Source organism: Pezoporus wallicus, unplaced genomic scaffold (assembly GCF_028554395.1).
Source record: "Pezoporus wallicus isolate ANWC-B61680 ecotype Strahan unplaced genomic scaffold, APGP_CSIRO_Pwel_v1 contig_2595, whole genome shotgun sequence".
Lineage (NCBI taxonomy): Eukaryota > Metazoa > Chordata > Aves > Psittaciformes > Psittacidae > Pezoporus > Pezoporus wallicus.
The window spans coordinates 194,883-215,785 of record NW_026640968.1 but is presented as its reverse complement, the minus strand read 5'-3'; the positions used below and the strand labels follow the sequence as shown (position 1 = coordinate 215,785).

General features: G+C 38.6%; 1 protein-coding gene across 4 annotated transcripts in view; it reads right to left on the bottom strand.

Annotated features, from left to right (window-relative positions):
• RASGRF2 (Ras protein specific guanine nucleotide releasing factor 2) overlaps window positions 1-20,903 on the bottom strand; it is a 275,229-nt gene that overhangs the window by 140,938 nt on the left and 113,388 nt on the right. For 2 of the 4 annotated variants that reach the window (XM_057421382.1, XM_057421383.1), the window contains exons 20-27: window positions 16,139-16,199; window positions 15,514-15,617; window positions 14,849-14,933; window positions 14,032-14,229; window positions 12,333-12,412; window positions 10,435-10,552; window positions 10,137-10,205; window positions 8,986-9,472 (exon numbers count right to left, since the gene is read on the bottom strand). In XM_057421382.1, coding sequence (XP_057277365.1) covers window positions 9,380-9,472; window positions 10,137-10,205; window positions 10,435-10,552; window positions 12,333-12,412; window positions 14,032-14,229; window positions 14,849-14,933; window positions 15,514-15,617; window positions 16,139-16,199 — 808 coding nt within the window. In that variant the 3' untranslated portion in view covers window positions 8,986-9,379. Of the gene's footprint in view, window positions 1-8,985; window positions 9,473-10,136; window positions 10,206-10,434; window positions 10,553-12,332; window positions 12,413-14,031; window positions 14,230-14,848; window positions 14,934-15,513; window positions 15,618-16,138; window positions 16,200-20,903 lie in introns of those variants that run through there. The other 2 variants (XR_008973762.1, XM_057421384.1) reach the window with 2 other exon arrangements.

Below are 20,903 nucleotides of genomic sequence, written 5' to 3'. Positions count from 1 at the left end.
GGGCAGTCAACATGGCTTCACCAGGGGGAAATCATGTTTGACCAATCTCTTAGCCTTTTATGAGGAAATAACACGGTGGATGGATGATGGCAGAGCGGTGGATGTGGTCTACCTTGACTTCAGCAAAGCATTTGACACAGTCTCCCACAGCATCCTCACAGCTAAATTGAGGAAGTGTGGTCTGGATGATCAGGTAGTGAGGTGGACTGCGAACTGGCTGAAGGAGAGAAGCCAGAGAGTTGTAGTCTATGGGTCGGAGTCTAGTTGGAGGCCTGTAACTAGTGGAGTGCCTCAAGGGTCAGTACTGGGACTGGTATTATTTAATATATTCATCAACGATTTAGATGAGGGAATTGAGTGTACTATCAGCAAGTTTGCTGATGACACTAAGCTGGGAGGAGTGGCTGATACGCCAGAAGGCTGTGCTGCCATCCAGCGAGACCTGGATAGGCTGGAGAGTTGGGCAGGGAGTAACCTGATGAAATATAACAAGGGAAAGTGTAGAGTCCTGCATCTGGGCAGGAACAACCCCAGGTTCCAGTATAGGTTGGGGAACGACCTGTTAGAGAGCAGTGTAGGGGAGAGGGACCTGGGGGTCCTAGTGGACGACAGGATGACCGTGAGCCAACACTGTGCCCTTGTGGCCAAGAAGGGCAATGGCATCCTGGGGTGTATTAGAAGGGGGGTGGTTAGTAGGTCGAGAGAGGTCCTCCTTCCCCTCTACTCTGCCCTGGTGAGACCCCATCTGGAATATTGTGTCCAGTTCTGGGCCCCTCAGTTCAAGAAGGACAGGGAGCTGCTGGAGAGTCCAGCGCAGGGCAACGAAGATGATTAAGGGAGTGGAGCATCTCCCTTATGAGGAAAGACTGAGGGAGCTGGGTCTCTATAGTTTGGAGAAGAGGAGACTGAGGGGTGACCTTATAAGTGTCTATAAATATATAAAGGGGGAGTGTCACGAGGATGGAGCCAGGCTCTGCTCAGTGGCAAACAATGATAGGACAAGGGGTAATGGGTACAAACTGGAACACAAGAGGTTCTGCTCAAACTTGACAAGAAACTTCTTCTCAGTGAGGGTGACGGAACACCGGAACAGGCTGCCCAGGGAGGTTGTGGAGTCTCCTTCCCTGGAGACATTCAAAACCCGCCTGGACACATTCCTGTGTAACATTATCTAGGTGTTCCTGCTCCGGCAGGGGGATTGGACTAGATGATCTTTCGAGGTCCCTTCCAATCTCTAACATACTGTGATACTGTGATACTGTAATGGAATAAATAAAAAGATTTAGACCAGACTAGAAAGCATTGATAGGTCTTTGTGCCTTCTCTGGCTGGAAAAATTATTACTTTTGATTTATGTGAAACATATCCAGAGTCTAGACATGATTTACACATGCTGTCCTCAGTCTAAATGAAGAGCTTCCAGGAAGAGTAGTGGGAGAGAGCACAAACCTTTAGTAATAATTACTGCTCTATTTCAGACCTATGCATGCAGGCATGTGCACACCATGAGCATTAGTACTGGAGGCCAGTATCTGATTCAAAGAGGCTTACACAGTGGAGTTGCTACCACAAGAAAAACAAATTTGGAATAGCTTCTGCTATTACATTCACCAACCCACATGTACTTGAGGGTTTGCTCAAGCAGTCAGGAAACTGAGACAGACACCAGTGATTGTTTCAGTCCTCTTTGAAACTGAAGATTTCAAGTAAAAATCTGCTCTTCTCAAATTCTAATTCTTCTAGGAAGGGACAGAACATTCGAGTATAACTTTCAAGGCATAGTTCAGTCTTCACAATTCTCATCAATTATCTTTGTGCAATCCATCAAGATTAATTTCAGCTTTGTTCTCACATAGCTGAGGATTTTGAACAGGCTGTACCAGCTATCTTCCCCCTTTTTCTTTAAATTCAAGATTAGAAAGTGTTGAGTGCTGTCAGATTTCCTCAGAGATTCTATCATTTCAGTGAGTCTGTCATTTTACTGAGTATTTAGTTATTTTCTTGCAACATACTAAAGAGTAGAAAACAGACCCCCCCCCCCCCCCCCCCCCCCCCCCGCCCCGTTAATGCTTCTTAAACAATCATCTATGATCTTGCTGTGACCAGTAAGATCACGGAGCACATCCTACTGGAAAACATGTTGAAACATACAGAAAGAAGTCAGGGAAATGAGGAGAGACAGCCAACATAGCACATCATGGCTGACTAATCTAGTGGTCTTTTACAGCGGAGTGACTGCATGAGTGGATAAGGAAGACCTACTGAAGACCTACAGCCCTACTGATGAGTGGATAAGGAAGACCTACAGACCTATCTGGACTGTGGTAAGGCCTTTGAAACAGTCCTCCACATCCCCTCTCTAAATTGGAGAGATATGGATTTGATGGGTGGTGGCGCCTGAAGGATTACAGTCTATAGCTCAAAGTCCAAGTGGAAACCACTAACCAGTAGTGACCCTGGGAGGCCCAAACAAGGGTGAATTATATTTATTATCTTAATCAGTGACATGGAGAGCGGGATTGAGTGCACCCTCAGCAAGTTTGCAGCTGACACCAATCTGACTGGTGTGAGTCATTCCCTAGAGAGAAGGGATGGGATCCAGAGAGACCTGGACAGGCTGGAGTGGGCCCATGCAAACACCATGAAGTTCAACAGCCCAAGTGCAAGATTCTGCAGCTAGGCTGGGGAAGTCTCCAGTACCAGTACAGACCGGGGAATAAAGAGACTGAGAGCAGCCATACACAGAAGAAGTTTGGGATACTGGTGGACACAAAATTGGACATGACCCAGAAACGTGTACTTCCAGCCCAGAACCTCCACATGTGCTGGGCTGCATCCCCACAGCATGAGCAGCAGGTCAAGGGAGGGGATTCTGCCCCTCTGCTGTACTCTGGGGAGACCCCCTGCAGTCCTGCATCCAGCTCTGGGGCAACAACACAAGAGGGACATGGAGCTGTTGGAGTAAGTCCAGAGGAGGCCATGGAGATGCTGCTAGGGCTGGAGCAGCTCTGCTCTGGAGACAGGCTGAGAGAGCTGGGCTGCTTCAGCCTGGAGAAGAGAAGGATCCTTAAGGGGAGACCTTAGAGCAGCTGCCAGTGCCTAAAGGGGCTACAAGAAACCTGGAGAGGGGCTTTTGACAAGGGCCTGTAGGGACAGGCCAAGGGGAATGGCTTTAACCTGACAGAGGGGAGACTGAGATGAGCTGTTAGGCAGAAGTTCTTCCCTGTGAGGGTGGGGAGGCCCTGGAACAGGTTGCCCAGAGAGGCTGTGGATGCTCCATCCCTGGCAGTGCTTAAGGCCAGGCTGGACAGGGCTTGGAGCAACCTGGTCTAGTGGGAGGTGTCCCTGCCCATGGCAGGGGGTTGGAACTGGATGAGCTTTAAGGTCTCTTCCAACCCCAAACCAGTCTGGGATCCTGTGATTCTTTGATTCTGACCTTAGGATAAACATGTAAAATCAGCCAAGTCTTTGGCGTAAGGTCAATACAATTGTTTAAAGTGTGGGAAAAACAACTTGAAATCAAAATTATCCTGCAGTACTTTTAAATAGAGCTGTTTGGCAAGTAGTTTGATTTTTTTTTCTTGCACTGAAAATATCTGACAACAAAAATATCTGACAGTAAGTTGTTCTCTCAGGCTATTTTGGTTTTTATATGAAATACCAAAAATGTAAAAAAATTGCAGAAAATGTGAAAATGTGACTGCAAGGTCACAGAGTATTGAATAGATGCTGATTTTAATATGTCACTTGTTTTATCTCCATCTTGAAATATGCTAATTCTTGTAACAAATTTAATAGGCATCTTTCTGTCATAAAGAACTTATCCAGTTCAACAAAGGAAAGCAGTAGACAGTGATTAAAGCATATAACAGAAGCTGGAGATCTGGCTTTATAGTCTTGATCTCTATTCTATTTTCTTCCAATTTGCAAGTAATTTTATCTCCATATGACTCATTTTCCTATTGAAAATGGAGGGATATGCCATACTTACAAACCTGAAATATTTTCTGTGTTTACTTGGGTATAAAATTTAGCAGTGCCATTTCTTTAAATCTAGGGCAGGACTCCAGACAAAAGAAGGATAGGGACATTTAGACAGAAGTCCAAATCCAAGACAAGGAGATAAAGAATTTAGGGACAATGTTATTTATTCCCTACTTATGAATATATGTTGCCCTTTGCCTAAATATATATATATATATATTCTATTGAAATGAGAATTCCTTAAACACCTTCTGAAATGATATTTAAACATGTACCTTCCTATAAAAGGAATAGAGATATAGAAGGGGAGAGGCTTTCCTCAGCTGAAGAAGAATGAGTTGTGCAGCTGGTTGAGTTTATCTGTTAAGTCTTGTTTAGATATTTGTGCCATACACTTCACAGTGGATCAGCATTTCCAGTTGTGTATGAAGTAGGCTTCATTCTCTGTTCCAAGTTAAAATCAGCATTATTCCCAATGATGGCCACCACAGCTGCAATGCAGCACAAGTGAAAGAAGAATAAAATCCAGTAATTCAAACCATTCTTTTCCACTAGAGACCCAGAATTTCCTCTGCTTTTTGCCTTTCCTGCTAATGGATTGTCCCTTCCCATCCCATGTTTCTCTAAAAGACTCAGTAATTCAGGTGTAGTTTTAATTATTCACCACTGGGAAGTAAACAAATAAACAGATACCAGTAAGGACTCTTGAAGCTCAGGGAAAAAAAAGTTTAATTAGCATATTGGCATATCCCTGCCTGATATGCCTTACTAACAATACAAAGCAATAACCTCAGGGCAAAAGATAAGTTTTAAGACATGCAAAACCACCTAGATTGTGCACTAAGCAACATGTTAGATATAGGTACATCTATCAAATAAACATACATCTATTCTCCTAAATAACAAAACTTCAGAGACTATTTATAAAGTAAATGTAAAACGAAACAACCATAGTTGAGCAGCATATTGGACACAGAGCATCCTACATGGAGACATTTGACCTTTGGAGGCAAAAACAGTAACAGGCAAATAGCTGAGAGCTAGATCCCCAAATACTTATGAAAAGCTCTCGGTGAAGCCTAAGGTATTATCAGAATGAGGTCTGGAGGATTTTGCTCTTAATGAATAACAATTATGAGTGGGTAAAAATGTCTCTGTCAGTGAGAGTTTTAAATCATGTATCTAAGTTTAATGTTGCTGGTAATCATGAAAAGACGAAAGACTGAATATTGATACAAATAAATCAGTGTGAAGATTTGTAAAACCCTTTAAATGGTGATTATGAAGGAAAATTTGGGATAATGAACATATGCTGAAATAAAAATCAACATGGTTAAAATTAGTAAGTAAATAGTTAAGTTCCTTTGTATCCTAAAGAACAACAATCAGTATTAAGAACTAGGAAAGCAGGAGGAGGACAGATACCTCTTCCTTTACTTTAAAATAAGGGTAATCAGTCCCAGTATCATGTCTCACTATTAAGCTATGTATTTGTGTGTTACAGGACTAGCCATAGGAAAGGAACAGAATATATACACACTTACTGTCAGTGTAAATTCAATGGATCATCTATGTTTTTGTCTGCACGATGCCTAATCATGGGCTCAGTCCACTGACAATACTGGTGAATTTAGTGGGGGAGGACAGGGATGGGGTAAAATGAAGGCTGGGGTGAAGGCAACTCTAACCCTGTATCAGTGTATGACAAGTGCTCTCTGTCACATGGAAGGGGACATGTCTGCGCTGCTGCCCAGATTCCCAGATAACAATGGGCTGAATCCAGGCTGCTACTTCATGCCATAAAAATACTACAAAACTCCCTTCATACCTGGCTGGCGAGCCTGCCCACTGCTGAACCAGTGGGTGAAATATACTATCCCCATTGCAGCTAGCCAGCCTGTACACCCTGAGGCATTTTTGGCCAGAGAGTGATGAAGGGAGCAGCCCCTCCAACGTGAGAACTGCTGTTACATCTGGCAGACACAGCAGGGCTGAGGAGCTAAGAAAGGCAAGTAGAGAGGCGCATCAGCCCTTCTCTTTCTTATGAATCCTGAATCAGATGGGCTTTTTCAGCTCCAATTGCAGAAAAGCAAGTCTGCTCTGCTTCCACAGCATAAAAGCTAGTGGAGAAGATCCTAAAAGACAGCAAGATACAGACAACGAAGTCCTCACTTGGAGACATCCTCCGTAAAACACCAGAAGCAAACAGTGGGTGTTTTATGTCCAGGATTTCTCTATGTATGATGTGGCTGTGGTGGAGTGGCACAGAGAAGCAGGTAGCAAGGAGCTCCACAATCCCTGTGTGCTGTACAGGAAGATGGCTGCCCTAGATGGGTATAGAAATGTACTGGGCAAAGCTTCACATAAAGCAGGTTGCTGCTGCCTACTATTGCCATACCCCAAACACTGCAACAGTACTGTAGCAGAGGCACTCGGGCCACTTACATGTGAAGTACCCAACCTGGCTGTGGGGCAGACACACTGCCCTACACTCGGTGTGCAGGACTTTGACAGAAGAGCCACTTCCAGCTTTGGCTGGGGTTGCAACACTGGATGGGGTTGTAGATAACAAGACGTGTGCTTACTTCTTTGAGCAGTCACCTCCTGTATTTTAACAAATGCATTGTATCCTCAAACAGAAAGATTAATATTAGCTATCAGCAAAGCAAACATTACTTTTTAAAGTTTTGTGACCATACACTTTATTTGTTGTTAGGTTTTGTTTTTTTTTTTTTTGTTGTTGTTGTTGTTGTTGTTGTTGTTGTTGCTCTGGACACAAACCAAGTATCTAGTTACTCTGGTGATTCTAACCTAAATCATGCCACTGACCCAAGAGAGTAACATTTGGCATATAAATAGTATATGCCATATAAATAGTATATTCTTTTCCAGAGGGGCTGAACTACCACCTTCCCTGCTCATTTTAAGATATGGATGCTCAGCATCTTTTAAAAAACCCCATGTCCAATCCTTTGTCGTCCTCTCTGCCCATTTGGGACACCATAGCACGAGCACAGCACTACCCCTGCATATTGCAAGCCTTAAAATGCACTGAATACTTTGAAACACTGAAGAACCAGTACACACATAATAAAGCACAAAACAACAAACTGTAAAAAGAGTTAAGTGAAGAATTGTACCCTGTAACAGTAACAACATCAAGGAAGTTCGGTAAAATAGGGTACAGGCAGATAAATCAGCAGTTAATAGCACACAACAGAGATGCCAACTGGCATTGACAGTTGTTATACATTTTTGTTTTTTTTTAACACAGGAACAATAAAACAAAGTCAAAAAATCACTTTTTGAATCACATCTCCCACTGATTCTTCATTACTTCAAAGTGTTTTGTAAAACTACTGGATGGTAGCTGCTTTTGTACAGAAAACACACAGTAAGTTGGTTTTGTGGTCCAAATAAACCATGCTGCTTTTTTTTTTTCTTCTCCATACCATGCACTGAGATGCAATCAGCTTCTTGTCAGTCATTAGTGAAACTAACAAGCATATTTTTGACAATACAGCTTCTGTAAGTATAATTTTCCATTCATTTTTGCAGCAGTCATTAGAATTACTTAAAATGTTTCTGGAATTTCCTTTTCTGTTGCTGTCTTCTGTTCTAATCAAGGAATTTTCCAGTATTTGCAATGCTCCTTTATGCAGTTATTTACAATGGGATTGTCCTTGTGGTGAATCACCCTAATGAAATTTACAGCGGCTAAGGTACCTTTATAAATGCTAGCAGTTACACTCAGACAGAACGAATGTAATTTATTGTGCATCTCTGGGCTGGGCCAGCAATACAATTAAAGTGCAAATAAAGATAAAACCCACAAGCCAGGCAGATCCTTTTTTCCTTGCCAGTGTTAAGAAGCATCATGACTGTGGTAAGAAATGTCAGATCAAATAGGCCTAGGTCACAATTTATTTTAAACATCTGTCTCCCTGAGAGGATTTAAGGGAGGTATACAATGATATAGCCCTCTTTCTTCAACTGGCTGAATATCATTGGAAAAGTAAGGACACTTTTCCAGCCAATTTTTTTTTCATCAGTACTAATAACTCTGTTTTACACTCTGATGCACTTTACAGCATGCATTTGAGCTCACTTTTCATGCAGCTACAACAGGCCACTTTTTATCAGGAAAACTCAGCAAGTACCAACTAGCTGTAGAAAAGACATCTATCTACCTGGTATGTCACAAAAGCATAGGCTTTGAAAACATTTACAAACAGCACATTTTCTTAAACGTATGCAAATAATAATTCCTAGCTCAGATTGTTTGCTGGCATTTGAAGCTTGCCACCAATATGAACAATTTTAGAGCTAAGTCAGTGCCGAGTGGCTGAACAAAAAAACTAGACATTTTCAAACCACTGATTCCACCTGAAATGAAACTGTCACTCCAACTCATAGTGTTCACAGCTGATCACTACCCATTGCCAGACCAGACATGTATTTCTCTCCACAGTGTATCCAGAAAGTGCTCTGTAGCCTGACTTGTCAAAGAAGCTGCAGGAGGTGCAGAAAAATAAATTGTCTTTTCCAGGGCTGTGTGCAACCTGACCAACCATCCCGTTCACTGTATCCCTGGATTTCTCGAGTCTCAGATAGAGCTCCTAACCTTGCATTTCCAAGCTGAAGCTTGCAGGGCTGGCAGCTATTTACAGTCATTCAGCTAGTCCATTTGCTTTTCATGCTGTAAATACTTTCATTCTGTATTAATGAAAAAAAAAGTATTTACAATTCATTTGTAAATCAGTCTCCTTAGAAAAGGCTGTCAGGATATTAAAAGAAGATAACATTTTATAAAGGGTAGCATTAAATGTACAGCAGGTGTTTTGAATAGCTGCAGATCTGAAGATAATAGATGCTGTTTTCATGTCACTCCAAGAGAGCAGATGACTGTTAAGATCCCGTTTTTTCAATGAAGTTAGCACTATATGAGGACACTACCACAACTGCCTCAGTGAACATACAGTTCAGACCATATCACAGACCATATCACAGCTATCTCATTTTTCTCATTTATCTTAATATACCTGAGTATATTACTAACCTTTAAATATGTACCATTAATTAGTCACTTAAGATGGCTACAGTTAGTACCCATTGACAGGGAGGTCTCCTATTTTCCATTAAATGCATAGTCCCTGCTGCAAAACATTATCTTTGTGAAGCAGCAATCCATTAATCCAGGTAGGAAGTATCTTTGTCTTCCACCTCAGTGCTCATTTTCATTGCCTGAGAGGGAAATGCTGTGAGGCTCTGTATCTCTTATTGGAAAAGAGAGCTTGTATTCTTCTCAGTATTTCCCTTGTCTTTAGGACATAACATACACTATTTTGTTCATTGTACTAAAGCTTTCTGCAGAGCCTGAGGCAAAGCTGGCTCTTCAGGCAGGGAGTCTGGGTTCAATCTTTAGGGAAAGCTCATATAGGGTGTCTTCATCTATGATGAGAGTCTTGTCAAGTAAATAGTGAGTGACCTGTCGTGGAGAAAACACAGATGAACAGACTCTGTAACTTCCACAAAATTTTTCTGTTTTCTTTTTCCCCTTCAGCCCATTTTGGATCCTGACATCCCCCCATGTTGTCTTCTTGAGAAACGCAACACAAATCTTCACCAGCAGCATTCTATAAATTAAGCAGAGGCTCCTAGAAACATTCAAATCCTTAGCCAGGTTACCTAAGCCCATGTTCCTCTTCTGGAGCCTGAGATGAAATCTCTGAAGGCATAGCTTTGGGCAAGTTTTCCTCATTCCCAAAAGGGACAAGGGGAGAAGAATTGCAGGATGCACACAGCATCAGCAGATTCTGAGATTCTGTGGGAATTAATATTCCAACTGGGCAGGTAGAACACATTTGCCTTTGAAAACACTGCCTCATACCCCAGAACCACGAAGGCCGCAATCCTGACAGAGTTTCCAGAGAAGGAGAAAGTTGCTTCTATATACAGTGTCAAACAAAGAGTTTCTGGCAGGGTTAGAGTATTACAACCCCAGAGTACCCATCCATATTTCTGTATATCTTTCCTGTGTGCAGGAGCAGAATACATTGACTTTAACTTTCAACAACAGCTGTATCTTACAACTAATTGTTGCCATATCTTTGATTTCATCAGGAGGTAAAAGTGCTTAAGAAGAGCCTTACCTTCTGCTGATGCTCTATGCGGTAGGATGTCTGCTGGAACTGGCGTATTTCCCTGATAATATGCGAGATCTTTCAAAAGAATACATATATATGAGTAAGTACAACTGCATTTTGACTTCAGCTAAGCCACCAGAAGATGGTGACAGAAGACTGGGTGAAGTAATTGCTTTCAAATAGCTGCATGATTCCAATATACTTGTATGTCTTAGAAGTTAAATTCCAGAGTTATTATTAAATCAATAATTAACTCACAAAAATAATCACATGTTGGGAAAGCATACAAGGAATCAAAAATTACCATTCTCATTTTGGAAAAATTTACAAGGCCTTCCTCAGTGAAGTTTGGTGTTCCTTCTTCAATAAATGCCAGGTCTGTTAGGTACATTCCAAGGTAGGGAACGGCAGGTGGGTTACAACTGCGAAACAACAAATCAGCATATTAACCTGTAGCTAAATTTGCAAACTATAATTTTATAACTCACACAAACTCTTTATTACTTAACATATTTCTGATCAATGAGTTACATTAATTCCTAAGACATCTTCCTTGATTTCATGAGTTGTATTTGCTCTGCCCATGAAAAATTGTATGTGTTCTGTCCAATATCTAGTATTAGTGGCAGATGACCTTCAGTAAAAGGTAGAACCATGTTGGAGTGAGAGGAACGACAGGTAACCTCTGGAATGAGAGAACACCCTCAAGTATATTTCAATCCTGACTGACACACAATCTCAGAAATAGATCCCACAAACATGCTAAAAATGCATGTGGACATGCTTCTGAGCGGTTGATGTTCTGCAATAGTGTAAGCATCCTAGAACAGTAAGAGTACATGTATGTGTGTGTGTGTGTTGAGCATGTCCATAAACATATGGAGATGTACATATATATAAATGTGTATATATATATATGCATATATATACATGTTTATACATACGCATATGTATGCATATATGCATGTAGATACACATGTATGCATCTGTATACATATGTATATACCATGCTGTCAAAGTCTATTCAGGCTTTCTCAACAGTGGATGCACAGAACAAAGAGAAAGATAGAGGGATAGCAAAGATGATCTGGAAAACTAGGAATACTGAACATAGAGAATAGGGGTTTTATTGGAGGGACAGGAGGAATGGGATAATGATTGTTTCTTTCCTAATGCAGTAATCACAGCTCCATGTTCAATGCCTCTTGTCTCAGCAGAAATAGTAGAAAAAGGATTTCTGAAGCTCTGCCATAAGAAGAATGCAGAGTGATGGCTCTACTGTTAACTTCGGCAGACAATGCTTAGCAGTGCACTTCACTCTGGTTATTTTTTAGATTACAAGTATTATTGTTGTACACAGGCAAGCAACGTATTAACTGAAAGGTTTATAAAAATACCTCTTCGTTTTACTAAAAAAAAATTAAAAAGTCATTAGCTCCCCAAAAATATATGTATCTTTAAACATTCCAGTAATTATTCTAGTAGATCAATTCTTTGCTTCTCTCAAGATCATTTTAAGTAGTGATACCACTCAATCCTGAAAAGCCTACTTCTAATTATGAAACTTGCAAAAATACAAGTTTTCTATGCATGCTGCTGGGGTAGAACCCTTGCCACAGGATATTTTGGGTACCAAAGTTACATACGGTCAAGTGCAATTTGGCATATATATTAAAGAAAATAATACCCAAGCATACTGAATAGAAAAAGCAGATTGTTTTCCAGGGAGCTGGGTGGCTATAAAAGAGGAAATACTGTTGTGCATTAGTCTTATTGTTATGTTCCTCTTATCAGCTACTCTCCACAGTCAAAAGCAAGATAAAGGGGTGAATAGATCTTTGATCTGACTCAGAGGTATTCCTAAATCTTAAACTTCTTATCTTGAACAAGGACTCTTTGGAACCCTGTTTTTAAATATGGCTTCACACATATTGAAAAAGTTTATTAGTGGAAGAAAACCCCCAACAGGGAACAACATTCACACAGAATAACAGTTTAATTTGCTTCAGTAATTCTCTGGAGATATTATATTTATCTACAATAATGCCAAATAGAACAAAATTAGAATTTCAGAACTTACTAGATAAAAATATTACCCAATATTATATTAATTATTAAAGATTAATCAAAGCTAGTTAATCTTTAACATGTGCTATCCATTGCTTATAACAAACCACAATTGTCTAATGTAGGGAAGCATACTTTTTGAGCATTTCTCTAAGGTTTTTAAATCTTCCTTCAGATGATACAGTCTTCTGAAGCTTGTCCATGAGAGCTTTTGTCTAGAAAGAAAATGGATTACAAATGTCATTGCTGTTGCACATTAATGACTGGGATTAGATTTTAGAAAAGCTGTAATTCACTTAGGATTTGACCCCATTTTCAAAAGTAATAAGATAGGCGTTATAAATTTAGCTTTGCTGTAGTTCCCAGGATATTTCTGAAAATGGAGGTTATGCAGTATTAAAGATTTTTCCTTTGAGTGATCCACAGAACTTGTGTCTATGCTGATATTATTAGCCTGCAAATTCAGGAAAAAACCAAGTTCATAAATTAATGGCCAGCAATTCAGTTTACTGTGTATACAAGAATATTAAGGACTTCATCTTACATGCTGCTGAGGATCCTCAGCTGCATTTCCTGAAATTAGTGACAGTAAAGGATGTTTTCTGTCTTGCAGCTTGCACTAAGATGGTTTTGCCTCCAAGTTTCTGATAAAAGCTGAATAGGTATTTGAAAATACATTACTGTCTTACACCAATTACTTTCAGTGGGCATCATCAGAGCCTGGTCACTTAACAAGTGAAACAAATTTGCCTTTTCAGTCAATTTATGCTTGAAATAATATACAGAATCATGAGAAATTTGTTGGTTTTCAAACTGAATTTCGAGTTAAGAGAAAGCTGTAGGCTGAAACAGACACTTCCTTTTTTTTCTAAATAGCAGGCTGATGAAACAATCAGATTACATTTCCAATGAGTACTGAAGAACTGTGCAACAATGTTAATCTGTCTTTTTTTTATTCTTACTTGAGAAGTTTAAAAATCAAACAAATTCTAAACATAAAACTTTTTCAAGGTAAACTCTTACATAACATTTTGTATTGAAAGGACTTCTAATATTTTTGTTAACAAAAGAATATAGCACCAGCTATAAAACATCTGAGAAAAAGCTGGCTGGGGAAGGCAGGATATTCAGAATGTATTTTAAATGGATTTCATTGCTTGGGTTGCCTTAGTGCTTTGCAAAAGCTGCAGACAGAGCAAAAGCATAGAGGAGGAAATGCAACAAAAAAAGCCCACCTTTTACATGTCAATTAGCCAGATCTAAAATGGGCAATTTGAAATAGCTGGAGTAAACTCTGTGTCCAAATACTACCTGATTTACAAGTGACTTGCTCTGTCCTACTGACTTCCTTGCTCTGTTATTCCATCATACTAAAATATTCACTTTTTTCTTATTTTATTTTATTTTTAATAGCAGAAAGCTGAGTTTTAAGTAATTCAACAAATTTATTTAAACCATTTAAAACAGAGCTACTATTTTAGTCACCTGATCTGACTTTAGCTATAGCTAATAACCATCTACATATATGTATCTGAAAATATTTTGATTTAGTTTTCATTACTTCAGGCCCAAGTAAAAGTCTTAGGCACCTGCTAAGTCCATTGAAATCCATTTGTTCCCACAGATAATTGATGATAGTTAAAAAAAAAAAAAAAAGGATAAATGAAATACAAAAGACCTTGACATAAAATACCAAGACCACTTGGTGCTTCAAGCAAATAGAATAATGTAAAAGTGTAAATATTATGAGAGGAATACTAGCTCAACACATTCTCTGAGCAACACACTGACCAGTGAAATCCAGAAATCCTTCTTGTAATCCTGTTTTTCTTACCTGTTTGGATACTTTACCCCAAGTTTTCTTAAGTCTGTAGATTGCACTTCTGTTCAAGGCTGAGGTGATTTCTAACACACCATTGTAATTGTGCATACATCGACAAATATCAGCTACTGCTACCCACTTTTCAATTGAGTTAGCACGGGAGCTAACATCAGCATAATTCATGATTTGGGAGGCAACAAGGTTACTCATCTGGCCAAAGAAAGAAGAATAAATTTAGGACATTTACATATATTATCTCTTTCAACATATAATCGTTTAACCAACAAGGCAGAAAAACCTAATGTACAATGGAACTAATGACTCTTAATAAAAACAGAGGAAATGTATTGAGAACAGTGTTGTAGAGAAGTGTGGGAGAATGAAGATATGAAAGGGTAAGAGATGCAAAGGGGGGTATCTCCAAGCCAACAGTACCAAAACTGATTGGGAAGTCTCTCAGTAAAATTCACAGAAAATGGTAAATGAGCAAAGATACAGTTGGGGATACAAAGGGCATTCATTAAATAGAATCAGTGCTATATTTTTACATTCTGGAGAAAATTAGTTTCTTCTGTAAGCAAAAGGGCATAGTAGTACCATCTAAAACACTCTATTAAATTGCCATTGAAACGCTGACTACCAGTACTTGAAAACAAGAATTTTTGTGTGCTTTGTTTTAAAAGGTTAATCACAAAAAGACTGTAATAGTCATTACTAGATAAGAAGCTATACCACATTGTAAAAATAATAAAAAAAATTTTTGTTCCAGAGGTCATAGAGAGTGTTATCAGGGGTCCTAGAAAGCAATGTCTATTTAAAAAGTACTTACATCATTAAAATGTTGACTAGTTTTCATAATATAGGGCGTTCTCTCATTTTTATCCATTTTCATCCAGCCCTGCCCAAGAAACTCTCTAGATATTTAGGGGAGAGAAAAAAACCAAACAAAAATGCACTTAATAAACACAGTACAGAGTCTCTGTATGCAATGATAGCCTAAGTGGATTTTAAATATACCTCATTTTGTTAGAAACTAGTAACATCATACCTTTAAACCAATTCTATCACTTTTAATGCTGTCTAAAGCAGTAAATATTATAAAGAAGCTCTAATTTTCTTTTAATCCCCTTCCTCATCCCCCCATTCTAATTTTCAGTATTGTGACCCTACTGAAATTGTTCTTGTCAGTGGATGTGGTTATATCCATGTTAAACTGCTGTATGTAAGAATTCATCACTTCCATACTATGTTCACTCCTCACTAGCCCAGAGCCTTAGACCAGAGGGTTGTTTTTTTTCTTAGCAAAGAACTCAGTCTTTCAAAACATGGTCAAACTATACGAAACCAGAGGCAATGACACAAACAGCCAAAGGACATTATCTGTTAAGTATGCAAATCTTTTTGCCCATAGCATGTATCATTGTAGTGCCTAAGACTGCCAGTCAGCAACTCATCCAACATACTCACTTCAGTTACTTGTAGGAGAACACTTACTCATAGGGTATGCTTCGGAAAACTATATGATCTAGAAGAGTTATTTGCTCTGCAAGCTCCATGGCTGACAAAGTCTCAAAGCACTCTGGTTTTGGGCAATCTGACTGCAAAAATAAGGAGGACACTTAATGACCTTGGTTTGCATCAAAAGACATTTCAAAACACAGGGTATTAAGAACTTCACATGAACTTTCAACATGGAGTTGTAATTAAGTTCCTTGCTACAAAGAAATAAGAAGTAAGAAAAAATGCTAAGAACGTAAGGGGAAATATTCAGACTGGAAACTCATACAAAAAGACACCTACCAAGTCATGAGTATCCATATAGGTTAATTAGAGTCTGTGCATTCTGCATTCATTTTCACATAATCACTTTGCAAGTACCTCCTTTTTTTTTTTTTTTTGTCATTCTATCGTTTGATTTAAATCCAAATCCTAAAGTTTTAACCTGTTCATCTATGATATTCTGACTATCTCGAAACTGAACTGTACATTCCTGATACAAAATAACAGTATTTCTCTCCACAGCTGTAAAGTTCCAGTTGTGCTACATTTTATTGCCTTATTCACACAACATTTCTATAGCAGGATTTAATATAATGTTTAAATTTCAAGATAAACTTACCATCTGAATGATATTCTCTATTTTTAAGTGGGTATCATCTTGATCATCTTGTGAAAGAGTCCTGAAAAATTAAGTAGCACAATAATCTTAAGTAGAAAAGAACACAAATAAAATTGCCTATGGTTCTGAGAAAACCAAATAGGCAAGCATATTTATCTAAAATAAATCCTAAGACTGCAGCTGAAGAGGTTGAAAGAAAAAAAAAAAAAAAAAATCTGGTACCTAAAATCTCACGTCTCGTTATAAGTAAAAGTAGTAGTTTTACCTTAAATGACATTAGAGTAATGTAAGGTAAAAAGATGGCCATAAAGGCTCAAAAATCTCTGAGCTAAGAACACCATATACTATAGAATGGTCAATGACAATAGCTACTGTATGTACATGCTGATTACAGTGATAAGGTTTCTAAATCTATCCCACTTCGGCTTTAGTGCAAAGAAGTTTGGTGGACAAAGTAAAACTTCCTTTTCAAGAACTGGACTGACAACGCAAAAACACAACACAGCGAGAATAACATGTGATCAGAAGCCCTCTATTCAGAATAATCCAAGGAAACCTAAAGGTGAAGAATTACATCTCAAGCCTTTTCTCTGATTTTTGAACTACTGTGCTAAAGGGAAATTTTAAAAGAACCCAACATTTGAGAAGTGAAGAAAAGACAGCAACATGGGCATGCATATAAGAGTGATTCACTGGGAAGTGTTCTTTTTTATTGGCACTACACCGTCCTATTCAGTGTCCCACACAAAGAGCTGTGAGTGTGGATATAGACAACAATCCACTGGCAGATTTTACTTGTAGCAAGTACATGGTTTGTGTTCAATAATAGAAGTGAAGAAAGTTATGACAGAAAGCAAGGGTAAGGAAAGATTCTGCTGGACTGTTTAACAGCATCCCTGTCAGGCAGGATTGAATGGGATGACACTTCCATTGTTAACCTTACAAATGAAGGAAGTAAATACATATGAAATAAGTTTCTAATTCTTAGTCAGCAGCTAAGACTAGACCTCTGTCTCACTTAAACTGGTCATGTCTGATCAGTCCAAATATTAAAATAATTTTCTGGTGGAAAATATTAACATCTGTCTCCTCACTCCATTACATTACATAAAACATTTTGAGAGTATTTTAAAAGCTGATGTAAGTTACAGAGCCTGAAATGTATTGTCTAGTGAGATCATACAAGGCAGAAAACTGGTCATTCATCTGCATATTCATTCTGACATCTTCATATCTCTGGATTTCATTTACATTTATTCTGAGGAAGAAAAAGGAAGAACTGTTTCTTGAACCACCTTTTTTTTTTTTTTCCTCCAGATAAGAGTATTTATCAGTTATTCACTGCTGTATAGTCTGAACTTTACACCTTCCTGTTTCATCATCAATGAAATTTTAGCTAGATTTTAGGAGTTAGCAAATAAGACTGGTAAAATCTCAAGCAAAACATACTTCAGTAGGTTTGCCTAGCTTTCAGAATGGATATTTAATAAAAAGAAGCTTTTTTACCCTGCAGAGAAATCCTGTCAGTCCATTCAACAAGAATCTTATCATGCAAGAAATACTAGTTGTTCTGCTGATGATTCAAGAAGGCATGAAGCAACTCAGTACCTCTTATAAACACTTTCCTTGCCATTCACATTTTATACAGAGTCTTTCCCAGAGCTGACCATATAATCTCCGTAATACAAACCAACGTTGTCTCCTTCTCTAATCTCTGCTAACAAAGGGACTGATTTCCCAAGAAATTTATATGCACATATGAACCCATACACTCAGTTTGTAAAGAGACATTTAAAGCCAGTATCTTTCAAGGACACAGTCCATGGAATATACCCATACATAGGAAAGCACAGACTTTCTTTCACAAGTGTTTGAACATTGAATTTAAGATAAGAAGTGCTTTTCCTGACCTCACTCTGAATTACTCTACTTATCAGAGTTAAGAGTAGACTGTGAAAACTGAAATGCAGGGAAGCCAAGACTGAGGGTTGACTCGCAAACCAGAATTCTGATAGACTGCATGTTTCAATATGCCAAGGCCTTTTAAATCTCAAAGCCTGCACCAAGCATCTCAGAACAACTAAAAAAAGCCTATTCTATGACACTCACCAAGAAATTTGGTGAATTGGTATTTTCATGAGGGGCATGTCAACTGTCTCACCCCTCCTTCCCATTTTCATCCCATTCCAGAGAAGCCCTCTGAGTTGATGTTTCATCAAAGCTTCCAGTTACAACAAATTTGTGCTTTCATGTGGAAAACATGCTTTCAAAAATATTCAAGCTGATTTCTACTAAAAGTAAAAAAGCCCTTCAGTTTTAAGTGGGTAACTTATATTTTTTCTTTAAGTAGTATTAGATGGAAGCCCTCCATCTAGAAGAAAACCAATCAGACAGTGTATTTCCACAGAGGAGGGTATGTGGTGATGATGGAGTGAGCAGCATTTCTCCAAACCAAAAAATTGGTACGTGAACCAAAAGAGGAACACAGTATCTGGTGCACCTTTACACATTTCTATAACAAAGAAGATTCTAGATTCCTTTAGGATATCCGGGGTGAGATTCACATCCTCTGCAAGTCTCTGAGTGTGTTTCGTCTGAGAAAGAAAGGTGTTTTCTATGATCTCTGGAGGAACAGTCAAGAGCCCTAACTTTAGACAATTTGGGTGGACAGAATCTCCTTCATGATAGGCAGTTACCTTGGAAGAAGTGCTTCATTAGATGCATACAGTTTGTCTCATGCACAGGTGCTTCAGTTAGCCACCAAAGAATTTTTTCTAAGACAACATAGAGAGGAAACCTCTTTCCCCTTACTGTCATTATAACCTATGGATGGTTCAAGGAGCAAGAAATTATTTTATTCCATTACAGGCCTTGTCTTAACATTCAGAACATGGACTGTACTCTGCCATGTTGGTAAAAAATAGAAAATCAGTAATCTGATGCAGAACAAAGAAAACAATTATATGAGAGATATAATGGTGTAGAACATGGTGCCTCTCCACGTCTTCATGCAGTATGAGAACGTTTGCTTAAAGCTTAGCAGTTCTTGGTCAAGAGGAATATAGCTTTGGTTGTCCCTCCTACAAGATTCAGGGACAAGTAACAGAACTCTCCCAGCTTAGGCAAAAGCATGTTCAGTGTTCGTTTTGACCTACTTCTACAATGAGCCGTGGCACCATGGGAGGCATCAGGCAAAAATGGCAGGGAAAGAACCATTTCCATGTCACTATGTCTTCTTTTTGCACATGAAGCATTATCTTCATTTTTAGCATAACTATAGAAAAAACTTTGCTCTTCTGGCAACAGAAACCTGGTTGCTAACTGGATTCTTAAAACTGTATTGTCAGACAGGATGTATGCATGCAGATGTTGTCTCTTCTGCTTATGTATGTTTCTCATTCTTCATGAAATCAGTTCCAGAATTGAGCAAGAAACTTTTCAAACTGCCAGAAAACCTAAACCCTCCTGATAAAAACTAGTACTCAGTTTTATGTTTTGGATTACTAAAAAATTAAGATTTCAAAGAGCAGCCTGGAGATGGTTCCACCTCTGAATTCACTAACAAGCTGAGAAACTGGAGGACCAGAGGGACTCCTGCTGGATGCCCATTACCTGAGATGATTCCTGAGGCAGACAAAAGTTTGTGTTTAATTCTCCATGGGACAGCAGGTCCAAGACTAGCAACTTGGTCAGCTGTTTTTTTTTAAAACTTGTTAAATCTTTGTATTTCAATAATGTGCAATAAAAATGAAGGCTTGTGGAATAATAAAGGGATATGTACCTGTGTCACTGCCACAAATACACAGTTTCACACAGTTACATTCAACTGCAGATTATTCCTTAAATCCTACAATTTGCACTTCTTATTTACTTATATATCATTGTTCAGAGTATATATCTCTTGAAGTAACTACAGTGGTTTTTTTAAGTTTGGAAAGCTTGACTAATTACCAGAAAACCCGTTTTCCTGAGATGATTTAGGAAGCAGAGCTACTCCTTTCAGTGAAAAGGCGAGATGTACATTTGTATATTTCACCTCAGCTGAATGATTTTTTTGTCCAAAACCAGAATTGCTCCAATACACTCTTTCTCACAAGGTCACTGAGGCAGTTCCTACTCATGGAGAATTAATTTCTTTACCATCTGTTAACAAATATGACATGCCTAGTAAATAACTGCCTCCTGTGTGGCTGTTGAGGGAGTCCAAGCCTTCAGGTTACAGTTTTGCTCAGCATAAGACAGTTTGATTTATATGACAATAGTTTGAACTTGGAGACTATGTCCTGATGACTGCAGTTTAACAACAGCTTAAATTATGAAAGTGTTATTTATGCAACAGCTTCTATCTAAAAGTTTATTTATGCAATAACTCTTACTTGAAAGTTTATGGGCAGTTTGCATATATATAATAAACATATGGAGAGGACACAGGAGTAATTTCAGCAGCTACTGAAACACGGTACTACTCAAAATGGAACAGAGTTGTTTTTTGAACCCTTTGGACAGCAATACTGTGTCATCGATGCTTATTGGAGTTAGTGTTGAAATAATATAGAAATAGTACTGAAATGTAGTTGAAATTATTGTACATTTCAGTTGAATATTACTGAATATTGTTGAAATAGTATTGAAATATTTGACAAAAAAGCTGTCCGCATGCAGGTATGTTATCAGCATTGCCAGTCTTGAAAAGCAATAAAGGATTTTTGGTAAGCAATGTCAGCCAAGGCTTAAATTTCATGCCTAATTTTGAAGGAAGTGGGAC